The sequence below is a fragment of the Pithys albifrons genome, chromosome 22 (genome assembly GCF_047495875.1).
Source record: "Pithys albifrons albifrons isolate INPA30051 chromosome 22, PitAlb_v1, whole genome shotgun sequence".
Lineage (NCBI taxonomy): Eukaryota > Metazoa > Chordata > Aves > Passeriformes > Thamnophilidae > Pithys > Pithys albifrons.
In genome coordinates, this window is record NC_092479.1 from 6,020,616 (window position 1) to 6,038,629 (window position 18,014).

Below are 18,014 nucleotides of genomic sequence, written 5' to 3' on the forward strand. Positions count from 1 at the left end.
CTATACTGTCTTTCCTCTGAATTCTGACTAAGAGGAGATTCCTGCCTGTTCCTGGCAGGGCCAGAGGGCCCTGCAGGTGTAACTTGTGTCAGGAAGCAGCAGGAGGTTCAGGGGAAGGTGCAGAGGCACCACAGGGTGGGCAGTGGAGGGAGTTGGGATTCAGCAGATACTGGGAACGTGGATAATCTTTGACATCTTGTATCACACTCTGTCCTGAGTCAGGGTAGGTCTGTGACAAAGTTTCCTCCCCACACTCCCAGGGCGTGTTGCCCTTTGCCCCTTGTGGCTGTTAAGTCACTGGTTTAGGTGATGCAATCAGAAGTGGAAACTCTAATTGTAAATATTCCTGTGGTGATGAGGAGCTGGAGCTGCAGGAACAGCAGCAGAGTTGTCACAAGAGATACTTCCCTGGTCTCCCCCATCAGAGGAAGCTTGTGTGAGTGATGAGGGAGTTCCTTGTTCTTCCAGCCAGTTGTTTGATCTATTGAGATCTGTTCCCATTTAATAATGCATCGAGTGGAGTCACTTAACTCTTCAATCTAAAGACTGCAGATGCTGCAGCATCAGAGAGGGGAGGGGGCAGGAGCTGGGGGTGGCAGTGCCAGCCAGAGACAGTTCTGCCTGCACTGGAGGCCCTGGCACAGCTGGGCTGGGGTTGGGGACAATGGATTTTGTGTGCTGGTTCTCCTACAGCCCTAAAAGGGCGAGTCAATGCCACTCCATGGAGTAAAACTGCTGAATGTGGTGCTGCACAGGGACAGTGACCAAGGAGAGGGAAGGGCTCAGGAAGCAGGGAGGGCACAGCCTGTGGGTGTGGAAGGATCATTTCAGGCACAGGATTTGGGTACATTCTTTTTGATGATGATCCTTCAGATTTCACTCTTAGAAACTGAAAAGTAATGGCTGAGAATAAGTTAGACTCCAGACTCTCATAAGCATTTAGTGTGCTGAAAACAATGTAAAAAAATCCACCAGGAAACAACACCCCTGCCTTGGGAATCTTCCACTTGCCAGAGGTCAGGTGCTGATCCATCAGGTTCTGGGTTTCACTGGTCCGAGTTTTTGTGCTTAAATCTCAGTGTGTGTTTGTTCTCTTATGGGGAGGGTTGGACAGGGGTAATAGGAATAGATGGCTGTTTCTGGAGGGCTGAAAACAAAACTCTGCCAGCTGACATTCTGTGAAGCGCTTGTGGAAATCTGAACAGGTTTTATTCCCTTCCATAAGAGAAAAGCCTGTTATTTCAGCTGGAGCCTCAAAAGGAATCATGTTTGACTTGGGGGCACAGTGGCTGGTTTGGGCAGGACTGGGGTTTCCTTTTCTCCTTGGAGTGGTTTGTTCCTTTGGCACACACAGTGGGATGTGCCCCGCCCTTGTGAGGGACAGCACTTGAGCCATGAGAGGGACAGGCTGATGGCAAAGGGACAACAAACTGTGTGATGTGGGAAAGCAGATCCACTGGGAATGTGTGTGGATTGTGCTGATTCTCCAGGACACAACTGCAGTTTAACAGGGAACAGCCCAGTTACACTGTCTGCAAAATGTAACCCTGAACATTCCACTGCCATTCCAGTGAGAAGGACCACACTTGGAACCTTCTCCATGCAAACTTGCAATGATCCAACATGCAGTCAGGCTACTGAAAAATCAGGAATTCTACGTGGATGCTCCTACCCACACAATTCTTATGGACAGTGTGTGCAAAAGTAGTTTTTGATCTTTCTCCAATACAGGAAACAGAAAACTGGCTGGGACACTGATGACTGGAAACAATTCCCCTGGTAACAGACACACGGAGCTGAGCCAGGAGTAGGGAGTTTGTAGGGAATTCCTTGAGCACACAGCTGAGGGCACTGGTGTGTTCTCCTGCAGGGATCAGTGCAGCTCCCAGTGCCCAGAAGGGGCTCAGCACAGCACCCATGGCCTTCCTGCAACTTCATCCCTTGAGAAGACACAGAGTCCTTTTCAGTCCTGTGCTTCCAAAGCAGTTACCAGTCATAGCACCTTGGGCATTAAAACTGCCAGGAGATTCTGAATATGTCACTGGGATTTCTGTTTCCCTCTTACAGGACTCCTGTAGGGAATGAGCCCTTATTGTGAGGACAGTAAGGAAACTGTGACCTCAGAAACATGTCTGCTTTTCCTAGAAGCTACAGATCTCTATACCTCTGACCATTTTGCTTTCAGAATGAGTTTTGCAACTGTGACCACTCTTGGGTCACTGGACAGACTTGTGCTTTCATATTTGGATCTAAAAGCCAACATAAACTCCTAGTGCTGATGCAGTTCTGGTTTAACAAGCAATTCACATCCATGTAGGGTCTTAAAATGCAAATCCAGCTCATTTCTAAAGCAGAAAGTAAGAGAACAAGCACTAGTGTCATACACATCTTATTAATTCATGTTCTGCTCCTCCAACAGTGACTTCAGCAATTGCTTCACACATATGAACACAGGTTTTCTTCATGAGCAACAGCCCCATGACCCTGAGCAGTCCTGTAGGGAAACACTGAGGTCACTGTGCCATGTGCCTCTGGAATCACTGGGCTTGGGCCTTTTGAAGCAAAAGTAGGGAATACCCCCTGGATCTTCCCAGGCATCGTGTCCATGGGTGCTCCCCATGGTGTGGTTCCCTGGTGCTGTGGTGGGATGGCCCTGGCTGGAGGTCAGGTGCCCACCAAACCTGCTCCATCACTGCCCTCCTCAGCTGGACAGAGCAGAGAACATGCAATGGGTAGAGATGTGGAATTTCTACATGTGGAGTATTGAGGATAATTAGATTAGTTTGGAGCAAATTGATCTTCAGTGAGCAAGTGGCGACTTTCCAGTCACGTTTTGTGTGTTTCAACAAGACTGGTTTTAGTAAGGGAAATTATCTGCTCTTCCAAACAGTTGTTTCAGACTCACATTTTTCATACCAGGTTTCTCGTTCCTTTATTTCTTCTTCCAAGTCTCTCTGACACAGCACAGGCACAGGGGGTGTGTCCAGCTGCTGGCACACCTGGGGGGTTATTTCCTCTTGGGAAGAGCATCGCGCAGCAGCCCCGACCTGCTCCAGAGAAATATCTGAAAGCTGAGCTTTGTAGCTCTGTGTCCCACCACCGACCTCCTGGCCATGGAGGGCTGGGACTGGGACAGGGGTAGGGGAAGGGCAGGGGAAGGGGCAAGAGCTGGATCTGGGGAAGGGGCTGGGGCAGGGGAAGGGGCAGGGGCTGGGGAAGGGGCTGGGGCTGAGGAAAGGGCAGAGGGTGGGGAAGGGGCAGTGGCTGGGGAAGGGGCTGGGAAAGCAGAGGCTGGGGAAGGGGCAGGGGCTGGGGAAGCAGGGGCTGGGGAAGGGGCTGGGAAGGGGAAAGGGCAGGGGCAGGGCCTCGGGAAGGGGCTGGGGAAGGGGCAGAGCCTGTGCCTGGCGCGGGGGGCACTGCGGCTCTGCCTTTCCTCGCCCTGACACCTCGGCCCAGGCGGGCGGAGGAACCGGGACCGGCCGAAAGCGGGGCGGTGCTGCCCCTGCCCGGCCCCCGCCGATGATGCCGATGCCGGTTATTTATGCCGATGTGGCCGCGGCTCCCCGAGGGCTCGGTGTCCCCTTTCAGCCCGGACCGTGCCCTTGAGGACGCGGCTGTGGCTGTCCCTGCTCAGCGCTCGGCAGAGGCATCGCCCGCACTCCCGTCCCGCTCTGCCCCTTCTCAGGCATCGCTCTGTTCTCCCGAGAGCAACCGGAGGGCTCTGCTCGGTGAGTAACACACTGCCCGTTCCCAGCCCTTTCCCGCCGGGATCCAGGGACGCTCCCAGCTCAGGACGGTGCCCACTGATGCCCACCCCTCACAGCTCCTTTTTTTGATCTCTAAGGTGGTTACCAGCTTACAAATGTGTCTTGGTTGGCTTTGCTCTGCAGTCTGAGCTGAAGAAGCCTCTCCCAAAACGACTGTGAAAGTGTTGAGTTCTGAACAGCCTCCCCTAAGGCCAAAACCTTTGTTCTGGTACACGAAATCCATTGCAGGAGGTTCAGGATGTACAGTGTGGCAGCTGCACTCCTGCAATATAACACAAGCTGTTCTTTCTCCTCCTTTTGTACTGTAATTGAGCTGAAAAAACACTTCTAGCTGCATTAGAGCTATGGAAAAATAACTTAAAAATAACTGGGGCACACAGGCAGTTGTCTGGGCTGGCACTTTCAGGCAGGTCTGTGCCATGAGGCACCTCATCTTAGTTACCTTTACACAACACTCTGATCTGGTTTTGGGAAATCCTGCACACCTTTCTCTCTCCTGAGCAACAGTAAAGCACCACTTCGTAAAAACATTTATTGACTCAGCCATCAACTTCTACAGTGGGATTTTCTGCGTGTTCTCAGCTGCACTGGTTTTGCAACTGAAGAACAGATCTCTGGAAGTAAATCCAAAGAGGTTTTGCTCCATACTCTTACTGACTGCTTTCCCTTTCCCACCACAGAAACCCTGGGATTGTATTCCCTGTCACACACACACTGTTTGTAGCTATTTAAATCTCTGGCTCATCTGCCTTCCTCCACAGATGCCCTCAGAACATGTCTGATTGGACAAGCCTGTGGTATGTCTGGTGAGTTGGTTATTAATTTTACTAACCCAGAATGGTTTGGAAGCTGTTTTGAGCAGTACTTGCAGTCAGGGAATGAAAACACCTCTTGGGCAGGATGGAGGGAAGGCTTTCCTGGTTTGTGAGAGGTGCCAGTGGGCTGGATTAGATGAGCCCAGGGGAGATTGAGTGTCAGGCCCAGCATTCATCCAGGGCTGTGTCATCTTTCCTTTCTGAGAGCCCTGCATGGAACTGCAGGGCTTGTTTGTTCCTCCTGCACTGCCAGAGCTGTTCTGGCTGTTGGCTGCTTGCACAGGGGCAGCTCCACTGGGGGACTTGCTGGAACTTGACATTGCCTCGTGCACCATCCTGGGCTCGTCCCTTCTATGGGCCAGGGGTGGCACCTCCGTGCTGGGCTTGGTCTCTGCACCCAGGCTGGGAACTGTCTGGGGGAGTGACTGAAAGGGGGAAAGGATCAGTAAGAGAGGGAGCTCTGGGCACAGCTGGATTCATCCCTGGCCTAACATGAGCATTACAGATATTCAAACATAGTTTCAGGTTGCATTCTGCTCAGGTATTAACTTTGATGGCAGCACACACAGTGAGTTGGTTACTTTTACCTCTCATTCAGTCTGGACTAATTTTGGTTGATATTCTTTGGTTTCTTAGCACGTGCTGATGCATAGAACTGTTTAAAAAGGCAGAGTTACATAGACAAGATTGAGGCTTCCAAAAGTCTCCATGAGAAGTGGGAGTTTGTCTGAGAAACTGGGGGACAGGAAGGTGGAGTTTCAGAGTGGAGGAGAACCTGAAACACCAGTGCATTGACCTGGGTACACTGCAAATTGTTAAATAAATCTCTAGCTCTAAACAACAGCTAGAGATAGAACTAAGCATAAATATAAGTTAATATAATTTCTGTGCTTCTTTATAAGTATAGGCCCCAGACTTGTGAAGTTTTGTGCTTGTATTTCCCTCCAAGAACAACCCCTCTCTTCCTGTGGAAAGCAGGGCCATTCTCACTGCTAGAAGTTAAAAATACAGCCCAAAATAGTGACTGTGGTGCCCTGTGAGCCAGCACGGGCTGTACCCATGGGCAGCAGAGCCTCAGCTGCTGATGAAGTGTTTGTGATCCAACTTTCTAATTCAGGATCCAGCGCCCATTCGGAGCTAACCCTGGGAGGCTGGGCCTGCCTTCCACCCATTGCATGCCCAGTTCTGGCAGCAGCACAACAACAGCAGTGCAGTGATGGTGTTTTCCCCCCCTGAAGGCTGATCCTGCTGGCTGTGTTCCTGCTCCTGCTCTGTGGGGTCTCAGCGACCTGTGTCAAATTCTGCTGCCGCAAGAAGAGGCTCCCGGTGGAGACGTTCCCTCGGCACCCCTGTGAGCTGGCAGGGATTGGCATCGACAGTGACAGCACTGCCCACAGCACAGTGACCTGTGAGTACCCCTGGCAGGGCCCTGGCCCTCAGCACTGAGAAACCTGTGCCTGGGACCCTGTGCAGCCCTCGCAGCAACAGCAACTTCCCAATGCACTCCCAGAACAACTTCCAGCCCCACAGGGTGGGCAGGAGAGACAAAGGGAGGTCCTCAGGGTGACACAGGGAGTGAGGGCAGAAGACAAGGAGGATTTAGTGCTTTAGAGATTAAAATAAAGTCCAGGTGGAGTAACCTCTTAAATGTCCTCTCCCCCATCTGTTCTTATCACCATCCCCTCATTTTTTCCAAGGGACTGTTCCAGCCAAAGTTGTCTCTAACATGGAGCATTCCCAGCTGTTTCTGTCTGCACCTGACTGAGGGCCTGTGTCACCCACCCTGTGCTGGGCCAGGTATTTCACAATCACTGGTACTGACAGGCAGAGATGTTTTCTCTCCTGATACCTCCTTTGGGACACTGTGCAGCTTCCATCAGGGATGATTTGGTACCAACAGCTGAGGCATACAGTGATATGTTCTGACACCACAAGAATGAGCCCAGAATTCCTTGGAGAAAAGCAGGATCACTCCTTTATATATGTGTTCCATGCAGGTGTTTCATTTTATTTTCAATTCCTTTTCTTCCCAGCATACAGCTCATGGCAGTACCCTCCAAGTGTCCAGATCCCTGCAGTGTTTGTGGATATGGATAAGAACACTGTGTCCCCTCCTGCCTACACTGTCTATGCACTGGACTTGCCACCTTCCTACGATGAAGCCATCCAGATGGGAAAACAGGGCGTGGAAGTGGCACAGAAACCCCAGAAACTCAGGGACATCCCTGAACAGGGGACACCAGAGGGGCTGAGTCCCACCCAGGATCCACCTGATACAACCAACAGAGATCCAGAAACACAGGCAAACTCAGACACTTTGGAAAATGGCACAAAAGAACAGCCACGGATCTGACTCATCTCAGGTGGGGAGGACAGGGAGGGAAGGACTGTAAGAATTTAAGAAGATGTGAAGAGTTTGGGTTTATAAGTAGGTTATGGTGGGAAGATGTTTCCTCTAGTGCCCTTGTAATGATCTGCCAGAAGAAATGTTTTCTGTGACTGCAGTAAATCCCCTGGTAAAGCTTCCTCAAGGATATGAAATGAGGTAAAAGGGCAGCAGTTTAAAAATGCCTGTAGAAGTGGGACGTGAATGCTTGTTCATCTTCTGATAAAAAATATTCCTTGTGTCCAGCAATAAAAAAGGGTCTGGGGAATTTTGCCACCTTGGGAATACACACTCAGAACAGTACAAGCAGGAAGTTGTTGTTCCAGGACAGAAGTTTCCCAAGCTGGAGCTGGAGGGGGAATCCTCTGAAGTGACACTGAACAGCTTCTGCAGTTTCTCTTCTTTTGAGAACATCAACTGTTCAGAAAATTGCTGAGGACAAAGTGCTGCATAAAGGCTCGTGTTCCTCATGAGCCTGAAGATGCCAAGCAAGGACAGGGAAGCCCGTGCAGGGAAATGCACTTGTTGTGTTTCACAGCTACAGGCAGGGGGTGAGACAGATGAGAAAAGACACTTCTTTGTTGGTGGTGGTCATGAGACCCAAAGAGATTGGTTTTGAAGTTTCGTAAATCTTTAAATTCCTATTTTCAAGATGAGCTGCCTTGTGGGTGGGATCCTTTTACTATTCATTTTTTCCAGATAAAATACACATTAGCCCCAAAGACACACTTGCCCATATGGTTCAGTATTACTGAGTGTTTCATCCACTCAGGTGTCAGGTCTAAGTCAGCACAGCACAGAAAATTCCTGGCAGTTTGTCCAGCTCAGAACGTAGATGAGCTCAGGAATGAGCAGAGTGGCACAAAACACCCAGAGTAAGTTATAGATACAAATACCACAGGTACAGGCTGGGCAATAGTCTGAAGAAAGTACTCTTAGAGATGGTCCTTCCTGAAGTCCTGATAGAAGGAGACCTGCTGGGCATCATTTTAACCCTGGGAGCTTGGAGTTGTTACAGAAGTCACAGCCCAGACAAAAATACAGGTTATGAGAGGCCTGTTTGAAATGTCAGCTCCTTCCCTTGCTTGCCCTTCCCTATTCCAAATGGTCTGGATTTTGTCCACTCCTGAGCAGTGATTTGCTTTGGATCACTTATTCAAGGTGCTAATTTGGCTGCGTTAGGAACATGAGCAATCCCCAGGGTGGCTCCGTGCTCTGGGATTCTCTGTGGGATGGGAGCAGGAATGAAACCCTGAGTGCTCGGTGCTATTAACAGATGGAGCACAAATTTGGGTGTCTGTCATTAATCAGCAGTAGAAGTGGTGGGCACAAAAGCCTGCACAGATTTTAGAGGACTATTCTTCTCTGCCAACCATTACTGCAAGGACTGCCCTGGAAATGAGCAGCAATGATTTAAAAATGAAGATCTCTGCCAGGCACACTCGTGTGCGTGAGCTGTCCGTGGCTCCCCAGGGAAGGGGCAGCTCTATATTTAACTTGCATGTACCTTACTAGGAGGGCTGACTGGTGTAACACATCTGCTTCTCTTGTGTCTCCTCTCTGTCGTTCTTAATTATATTTCTCCTGCTTTATTCTTTCCTCTGTCTTGTTTTTCTGTGTCATGATGGAGACTGGGCATAAACCAGGGTAACTGTTCAGATGTCTCTGGCTGGAAGAGCAATATATGCCCACAAGCCACAAATACAGCAGATGGATTTGTATTTATTGAGCTTTTCCATCAGGACAGTGCTCAGAAAAAAAGGATCTGATCTGCCTTTCCAGAGGAGGAATATCTGTTGGAGGGGAATGGCTGAGCGCTCACTCCCGAACAGAAAGGGGATAAGAAAGCAGGCAAATGAAACAGCAGTGACTGACACAAGAGGGCAGTCCCGCCCTTCTCGGTGTGAGCGGTGCATCCCGCATCCCTCACCGAGCACCCTGCATCCCGCACCCCGCATCCCGCACCCTGCATCCCTCCCCCTGCATCCCGCACCCTGCATCCCGCACCCCGCATCCCTCCCCCTGCATCCCGCACCCTGCATCCCTCACCCCGCATCCCTCCCCCCGCATCCCTCCCCCTGCATCCCGCACCCTGCATCCCGCACCCCGCATCCCTCCTCCCGCATCCCTCCCCCTGCATCCCTCCCCCTGCATCCCGCACCCTGCATCCCGCACCCTGCATCCCTCACCCCGCATCCCTCCCCCTGCATCCCGCACCCCGCATCCCTCCTCCCGCATCCCTCCTCCTGCATCCCTCCCCCTGCATCCCTCATCCTGCATCCCGCACCCCGCATCCCGCTTCCCATATCCCGCACCCCGTATCCCTCCTCCCGCATCCCTCCCCCTGCATCCCTCATCCTGCATCCCTCCCCCTGCATCCCGCACCCTGCATCCCTCACCCCGCATCCCGCTTCCCATATCCCGCACCCCGCATCCCTCACCCCACACCCGCATCCTGCACCCGCATCCTGCATCCCACATCCCTCATCCCTCACCCCACCCCCTGTTCACAGCTGTAAGAACAGGCTTAGTGGGCAGGTTCCACTCAGTGAGTGTTTCTGCAGAGCAGCTGAAGAGGACACTGAGCTCCAAACACCACTGTGGTGAATTAAAATTAACTTCTTTGTTGTAACTGATGTTTTAGAACTCACCAACCAAATCCCATTAAGGACGTGTAACCTTCAGTAGGTTTTGTTACAATTAGGACATGCTTAAGGTCTTTCTTGTGTGCCTTCTCCAGGGCTTAAGCAGGGTGAGCTTGTGCTGAGTCTTTCTTGCAATGGGAAGTGGAAAAGATCCCTCTTCTCTACACAGCTCCTGCTTTCATGAAACCTTTGGAAACATCACATTTGTGAAACCTCCAGTTCTTTCTCAGCTTGCTTGAAACTGCTCAGTGGATCCAGAAGTTGTTAGCTGGGAGTGTGGAGTGGAAGGAAGGGAGGCAGGACATGGATTTCACTGCAATTCCAAAGCCTCACTTCAATAAGAACCAGGTTTAAAAAGAACACCAAGTGGGAGGTTGGTCCCACAGCAGGAGGATGGAGGATCTAGAAATTCTGATTTGTCAGGCTGGTGGTTTTTCACCATCACTAGATCTCTTCAAGTCTGACAATACCCACACAAGCTTTGTGACATCTCTAAGGGAAAAACCGCTCTCTGTAATTACCCAAGTTTGCATTTTTAATTGTGATCTATATTTGGTCCTCAGTTTGGCACTGCACAGCGTGCAATCTTTCTTCTCTCCTGTGTCCAAAAGGATCATTTTGGCAGCCACTTTCTGCTGCTCTTGCTGTGTGAAAGAGCCTGTGCTGGGGCAGTTGGTGCCGCCAGCCCTGCCAGCCTTGCAGCCCTTCTCTCCTCTCACACAAACACTCCCAGCACGAGCACTTGTGCTCAGAAGGAAAAGGCAGACGTGGAAGTAAATTGCCTCAATAATTCATGGGCTTTATAGCCCAGAGCAAATTATACCTTGGCTCTGTCATGAAATTCGGGTTGCAAATCCCTTTATAGCCAAGCTCGTTAACAGCATAAGTAAAGTGGTACCTCTAGAATGGCTTTTATAATTGATGCATTATAATCTTTGGAGAGTATTAAGTGGTAAACCTGCAGCATCCAGAGTGAGGCATCAGCAGGGTCTGGATATGGGAAAAGTCAGAGAGAAACCATTTCTTTGTCTGCCTTGTGGTTGCCTTTGTCTGTCTCCGTCCTCAAATAGCTCAGAAGAAGGTTTGGTTGGGCTGGTTTTGAACTGCATTTCATCTTTATCAGCTGCAGTTTCTGAGGGCAGAGGATCCCAGTGCTGATGGGTGGGACACTGGGACACAACACCTGCTCACTTGGGGAACAAAACACCTCTCCAGAATCACTTTCCAGATTCTTGGCTGTCTCCTGCCTCTGATTCTAATCATCTTTACCTGCTGGAACTCTTTTTGCTTAGGGAGACATTGAGTAATTTTGCTGCAAATAGCAGAGGTTCTTTCCTTCACCCACAATTAAAATTCAAACTGTGAGACAAACCTTGGAATCCTGTTCAGAGCAGATGATGAAAACAAAGTATCACAGGGGAATTGTGCTCTAAAAACTGGAGAAGACAATAAATGTTTTATGAAATTCTACATCCTAAGGTCAATGCACAAAAAAAGGCTTAGGTGCAAAACCACATTCCTGGGAAAACATTTTGTTCTGGTCAGTCAAAATTTAGAATATAAAATGCCAGAGCTCTTTTTATCTTCCTGGGAGGAAAAAAAGGCTTGTAGAAAAGAACACAGACTTTCAAAGCCATCTCACTTTTTTTGTTTTGTTTAGAATAACAAAGCTCACCTTGGGCACTTGGAGAGAGGAAAAAAATCCATTTCTATTTCAGACTTGGAAATCCCTGAATCTGCACTAGAGAGTCTGATTTTTACTCGGTTTTTGCAGTGCTTTCCCCAAGTAGCTCACAAAGGAAACACCAAAGAAGAGCCTGATGTTGAGCTCTTTGTGCATTGCTTTTCCCCTTTCCAGTTTATGGCAGAAGCTGCTTCCTTCCCACAAGGGAGGAGGGGCAGGCCTGGGCTCCACACTGGCCTGGAAATGGGGACTGTGGCACTGCCTTTTCCTGCAGGGAATTCTGAGGGTGAATTCATGGAGTGTGGGCTGAGCTGTCACAATGAACTGCAGGTACAGTCAGAGCATGATGAACTTTGTGTGGGACATGAAGAGCAGGAAAAAACCTCCCCACTCCCTCCCCCTCTTAAGGGGGGACTATAGAAAAGAAATTTGGGTAAAGTGTGAGATTTGGAAAAAGCCCTTGGACTTCAGGTTCCAGTGATCACCACGACATTCCTGACTAAAGGAGGAACTGAGGGGACAGAAGTAGAAAGTTTTGTTCAGCTCCAGGGGGCAAGAAAGGTTCTTTTCCCCTGAGTGGTGTCATTTCATCCCAGTGGCTGCATCTCCTGGCAGAGGGAGCTGAGACACCCCGGGGGAGAGGGAGGGGACAGGGAGGGAGAGGGAGGGAAAGGGAGAGGGAGAGGGAGGGAAAGGGAGAGGGAGAGGGAGGGAAAGGGAGAGGGAGGGACAGGGAGAGGGAGAGGGAGGGAAAGGGAGGGAAAGGGAGGGAGGGAGAGAGAGGGACAGGGAGGGAGAAGAGGGAGAGGGAGGAAAAGAGAGGGAGAAGGAGGGAAAGGGAGAGGGAGGGAGAGGAAGGGACAGGGAGGGAGAGGGAGGGAAAGGGAGGGAGGGAGAGAGAGGGACAGGGAGGGAGAGGAGGGAGAGGGAGGAAAAGGGAGGGAGAGGGAGGGAAAGGGAGAGGGAGGGAAAGGGAGGGAGAGGGAGAGGGAGAGGGAGAAGGAGGGAGAAGAAGGAAGAGAGAGGGAGAGGGAGGAAGAGGGAGAGACAGGAGGCTGCTCTGCCCCCACAGCAGATCACCCCGGCTGGGCTGGAAGGCAACAGGACCGTGAGTAACCAGGTGACCAGACGGCCACAAAAATAACCACCCCGCGTGTGTGTGGGGAAGGTTCCCCTGCGGCTGTTCCAGCAGATGGGGGCAGTGAGCCGGAGTGGTCCCGGGAAGGTTGGCTTTGTCCTTGTTTTTTCACATACAGGCTCTTTCACCTTGATAAAAGGTTAAATTTGTAAAATTTCATGTACCTGTTGTAAAATACTGAAATTCAACTGGCTTAGGCCATCTGAGAAATAAAAAGGCAGATATTCTGTTATTTTCCGCTGGAATAATCAGGAAAAATTCTGTGCTGATGGGTAGGGCTCTCTTTGAATTAAGAAATATCCTGGAGTGTGACAGACTCCAGCCTGCCACACACATCCTGGGCATCTGTATCTGTACCAACTTCAATGTCTCTGCCTGTAGTTCCATTGGTAAACAATTCTAGGATCAGAGGTTGGAGGGGACCTTTGGCTATGCCCTAACCCAGCCCTGCTCCCAGGGCCAACCACAGCAGCTGCTCAGGGCCCTGACCACTCTGAATCCCCAGGGATTCACATCTTGCTGTCCCTGTCTGGTCTCCTGTCTGATCACCTTAGAGAGAAAGGAGACTTTTCAATGGAATTTCCAGTATTTTGAGTTGTTCCCACTGCTTCTCACCCCAGCAGTTGGTTGATTGATGCTCCCTGAACCACCTCCTCTTGAGGCCAAAGACCCCCATCCTGTTCATCCTGTCCTTGTACATCAGATGATTCAATGCCTTAAACATCAAAATATTCAACCTCATCTTTCCTCCAACTTGTCTCGATCATTCAGGAATTTCCCTTGGGTTTCACTGTGCTGTTTGGGGTATTTCTGCTGAATGTGGGCCCAGAATAAACCTCTGCAGGAAGCAGAGCACTGACTCCTACCTGAGCTGGGTCCCTGTGGCTGTGGCCTCTCCCTGGATGGTTGTGCCCCCTCCTTGGGTGGTTGTGCCCATCCCCTGGGTGGCAGTGCCCATCCCTGGGTGGCTGTGCCCCCTGGGTGACTGTGCCCCTCCCCTGGGTGGCAGTGCCCATCCCTGGGTGGCTGTGCCCCCTGGGTGACTGTGCCCCTCCCCTGGGTGGCTGTGCCCATCCCCTGGGTGGCAGTGCCCATCCCCTGGGTGGCTGTGCCACCTGGGTAGGGGCTCATTGCTCTGCTCTCCCTCCATTGCATCATCTCCCCAGCCAGGGCTCACCACGAGCCGTTCCTGCTGCTCAGTCGTGTCCCAGAGGGAAGAAAACCAGCAGGATGAAATCAGAGCCAGAGCAGAGAGAGGGGAGATGCCCCTGCATGAAGCATTTAATCAGAAATGGAGCAGCTGCTGGAAAGCAGGAAAAATAAAAGCCACCTTCCTCCTGCTTTGGGGGGGAAGGTGCTGTATAAACACCCCTCCTGTGGGACATCATGCTTTGGAAGTACAGGAAACTGCCTGGATTAAAAAAAGAACATAAGGAATAATGCTCTTCCAGGCCAGAAAAGGCCCTTCCTTTCTCTAGTTTTATTCTCACCAACAAGCAAACCATGGCCCTGCTCTCACAGGTTTCAATCAAAATGGTTATTGATGAAAAATATATGCCCTTTTTTTTTTTCTGTGAACTGTAACTAGTGATACTGTAAACCCAGGACTGTGCTGGAATGATAATGAAGAAAAATCAAAGTTTCTGATTGATTCCTACCTCTTGATTTCGTAATACATTCCACTATTTTACATACAAAACCTGTGCCCCCAAATCCCCAAGCTTTGATCTTTAAGTGACGTGCAAGATGCTGAGTAACACATGATAACATAATTGGACAACAGAGAAAATTCAGGATATTTGAGCATCTGTGGGATTAGTTTGGTGACTTCTTCTTCCATTTATAATTATAAAACATAAAACTGCAAGTGTTACATGTGTCTAATCAGGTGATGGCTCTGTCACAAAGCCCTTCAGGGCTCTCCCTCCTGTCTGTGGGCTCTCTCCCTGTCCTTTGAGGGCCTCTGGGTCCCTGTTCCCTTTGCCCCTTGGTTTGTGGGGTCACTCACCCACAGCCCTGTGATTAATCCTCATGCCCAAACTGGCTACTTTGAGTCTGAAACAAGATTCAGAGAAATGAAACTAAAACAAGGAGGAGTTTCTCATCAGACTGGAGACAGGGTGGGGGGTGGAAGAGGCAACAGCAGGTCCAAAACTCAGGCTGTTCTTGGGCTCCACAGAAGCACATGGATCCCTAATGGGAGATGTGGGTGCAGAAGGATCTTTCTTCAAATCTGGCATGTCTGACTTCTAATGATTCACATCCAGAGCTGTTGCTGCATTGTCTTGAATTCAGGGAAGGCTCCAGCCTAAAATCTCTGGCTCAGGAAGTTCAGCTTCCTCTCCAGATTTCCTTCCTCCACCTCCCTACAGGCAGAGTGGCAGGGAAGGTGCTCAAGCCCAGTTGTCACAGAATATTCTGAGCTGGAAGGGACCCACAGGGATCACCCAGTCCAGCTCTTAAATGAAAAACCCACACAAGAGATTGAACCCATGACATGGGCATCATTAGCACCAAGTTTTAACCAGCTGAGCTAATCTCAGGTTCAAGCCTGACCCTCAAATAAAACAGGCAGGAGAACTGTGAGAGGCATTGTGGCTGGAAGCTGCTGTTAAGTTTGCTGGGAGAATGGTGATGTTTGAGTGTGAGAGGATGCCAGAGCCCCCTGATGTGCAGAGGCAGGCACTGATCTGTCTGTGCACATGCAAAGGCCTCAGGAGGATCCCAGAAGCAACATTTGAAGGGGGTGAGCACTCACCAGGGCCAGGCTGACCCATGGCAGGGCACTGATGCAGCTTGTGCTGCTCCCAGCTCTGGAATGTGCCTGTGGAGCTGTGCCTGGGCTGTGTGGCTGTGCCACCAGAGCCCCAGGGCACGGTGTACCCGTTTGCTGCAAGGCCTCTGTCCTGCTCTAACAAACCCAGTGTGCTGTACCTGCAGAGTTGTGTGACTAAGCTCCTCCAAGCAGTTTATTCCGTCACCAACCCATCTCCTGAACAGGATGTGCTGTCCTGGGGAGAGCAGAGGCAGCACCTGCTTTGGTGCCTGTCACCAGCACAGCTGGAGCAGCCCCCGAGGAGCTGCAGAGGGAGGGGGAGCTCCTGCACAGCTCATGCCCTCTCTGGGAGCCACAACACGGACTGTTCTGGGCACTGGCACTGGCAAGAGGACAGGCAGGGAGCTGCAGCTCTGCCAGTCCCTTGGATCGAGTCTTTCTGTGCCCAAGCTCTCACTTCACTGCTATATATAAGCACAAGGCCTGGTTTAGCTGCAGCACAGGCTCAGCAGGTCCTTTATTGAAGATGACCTACCCAGTCCACACAGCCAGAGCAGGGCATGCCCTTGGATGGCATTTGACAGCTCTGCCAGCAGACACGTGTTCCCCACGTCCAGCCTGGCACCACCCTGGCAAAATGTCACCTCTGAGAGCCCAGCAAGGAGAGGCACCTCAGTGCCAAAGGCAGTGTTTGGCTTGGGCAGCAGCAAGGGCTGGAAACCCACTTTTCACCTGCTTATACCCACACAGGGAAACACGAGAGCACAGGAGTCATTGAGTTTCAGTCACATTCAGCTGCTCCAAGTGAGAGATTAATAAATAATAAATAGGAGCAGCATCGATTCCAAATGCCAAAGGGGCTGCTGGGCTGGCTGCAGTTCTGCTGATGGGGCAGATTGGGAAACCACAGAGTGCTTTCAGCTTCCACCCCAGCATTCATTCTGGCAGCAGGAAGAGGTTTTATTAAAAGTCCTGAAAATGCCATTCATCTTTATTCATATTACATTTGTTACAAGGATTGAAACCCCAATGTGGAACTATGGGGAGATGCAAGGATCGAACCTGACTCATCTGATCATAAAAATAAATGAAACTCCAAACAGAAGCTCACGTTTCAAACAGTGAGAAGCACATTTGTGCATTATATTTCTGGTACTGTGAGGTGTTACTGATATGACCTGTTTTTCAAGGTTGTTTTTTTCTCCAAGGTGTTCTTTTTAAATCCTTTGCAAACTAAATTATCTATAGGTACATTATGACAGTAGCCCATGATCCATAGGGGGAAAAATTAAATAAAAGGTAGGAACGTGGAGAAATGAAACCATTCAATTACTTTTTAAAATACTAAATTCAAAGAAAATAAATCTATTTTCTGAAGTACTACCCAGGAATCTAAGCTGTTCAAAATACTGCTGTAAGTTCACTTATTCCAAATTGTCCCCATGTTTTATGCTTATTCATGATGGGACATGTTACCATTGGGAAAAGGGGGTGGTTTATGTTACTTTGACTATCTATTTTTTAATGCATTCCTTGATCCTTTAGAGCTCCTTAGACCAAACCTATTTGTGTTTTAAGGTTTATCAAAATATTTCCCATCAAAATTATTTCTTCAATAAATATTTTGGCTTGACTAAGCAAAAATATACATGTAGAGGGGCTTATTTTTTTCCTCTCCATGGAATTGTCCTTGTATAAAACCTCAGTTTTTCATGCTGTTTAATTACTCAAACATTAATTCTTCCCAAGAAACTTCCCATTGGCTGAAACACACACAGATATTTCCACAGCTTGTAAAATACTCAAGTAGGATTCTCATCCTGTATCCAATGAATTTTGAATCCCATTTCCAGAGCTTGGAAACAGAATTCAGGAACAGCAGCAAGTTATAATTTTATCTCTTCCAATCCAGGAATCTCCAGGTGCTTTGGAGGTTGTTGCTGGGCTGAGTTTTGCAATACAATTGTGTTACTCTGCCCATTCCCTGTTGGTGCAATTAAAGCAAAGGAGAAGCAACTCATTCAAACTCAGCCTCCACAGCTAAACCAAGAATAAAACTCAAAGGATTCTGGAGTGCAGCTCTGGAACTGCAAGCCCCTCCTGAAGCAGCCATGGCCCATTTATTTTGTGCTATATGGGTGAGCTGGCAACAAGAGTGTTCTGCAGGCAGGATAAACTGTAAAAGGATTTTTCTTTAAACAAGGTATTTCTCTTGCATTTTTGTATGGCCACCTGAAGCATTTGAGTGTGCAGGATGAAATTCTGGTACAGACAGGGGTAAAATGCAGCTCACAAGTTCATGTAACTTCCTCTGAACTCCTGGAATTGTCCTGCTGAGCCTCTGGAAATCAGCCTGTGCCAACCAGGCAACTGCCTCTGGCAGTTCCCTTGGGCTCCAGGGATGTTTCACTTTATCCAGGTTTGTTTCACTGCTTGGAAACACGAGTTTTATAAGCATGTTCTTTCTAGGAGGTGCTCACAAGAAAGGGGTTTGTAGAATCAGGATCTTTGCTGACAATATTTGGGATATTTACTGAATAGAATTTACTCAGAGTCCCAGAGGTCACATGAAAGTTCCCTTTTTGTAGCTCAGAATTACCCCCTCCTTGTACAAAGGACATGAACTTCCAGAGAGAGAAGTGTCAAGTTTGGCTGCAAGTTTTTCCATTCTGAGCAGCAGCTGAACTGCACTTTGCTCAGTCCCAGCACATTTTCCCAAATAAATACTTCCTCTTCCCTGGGACACACCCTTGTCCAAAGCTGCTGTCAAGGATGGCAGAATGTTCTGTAGGAATCTGACATA

At 49.6% G+C, this 18,014-nt stretch overlaps 1 protein-coding gene across 1 annotated transcript; it reads left to right on the forward strand.

Moving 5' to 3' along the window:
• Nucleotides 1–4,533: 4,533 nt before the first annotated feature.
• Nucleotides 4,534–7,848, forward strand: TMEM52 (transmembrane protein 52). Its single transcript, XM_071575769.1, has 3 exons — nt 4,534–4,573; nt 5,821–5,990; nt 6,616–7,848. The coding sequence occupies exons 1-3, from the start codon at nt 4,542–4,544 to the stop codon at nt 6,933–6,935; spliced, it is 522 nt and encodes a 173-aa protein (XP_071431870.1). The 5' UTR covers nt 4,534–4,541; the 3' UTR covers nt 6,936–7,848.
• Nucleotides 7,849–18,014: the final 10,166 nt, after the last annotated feature.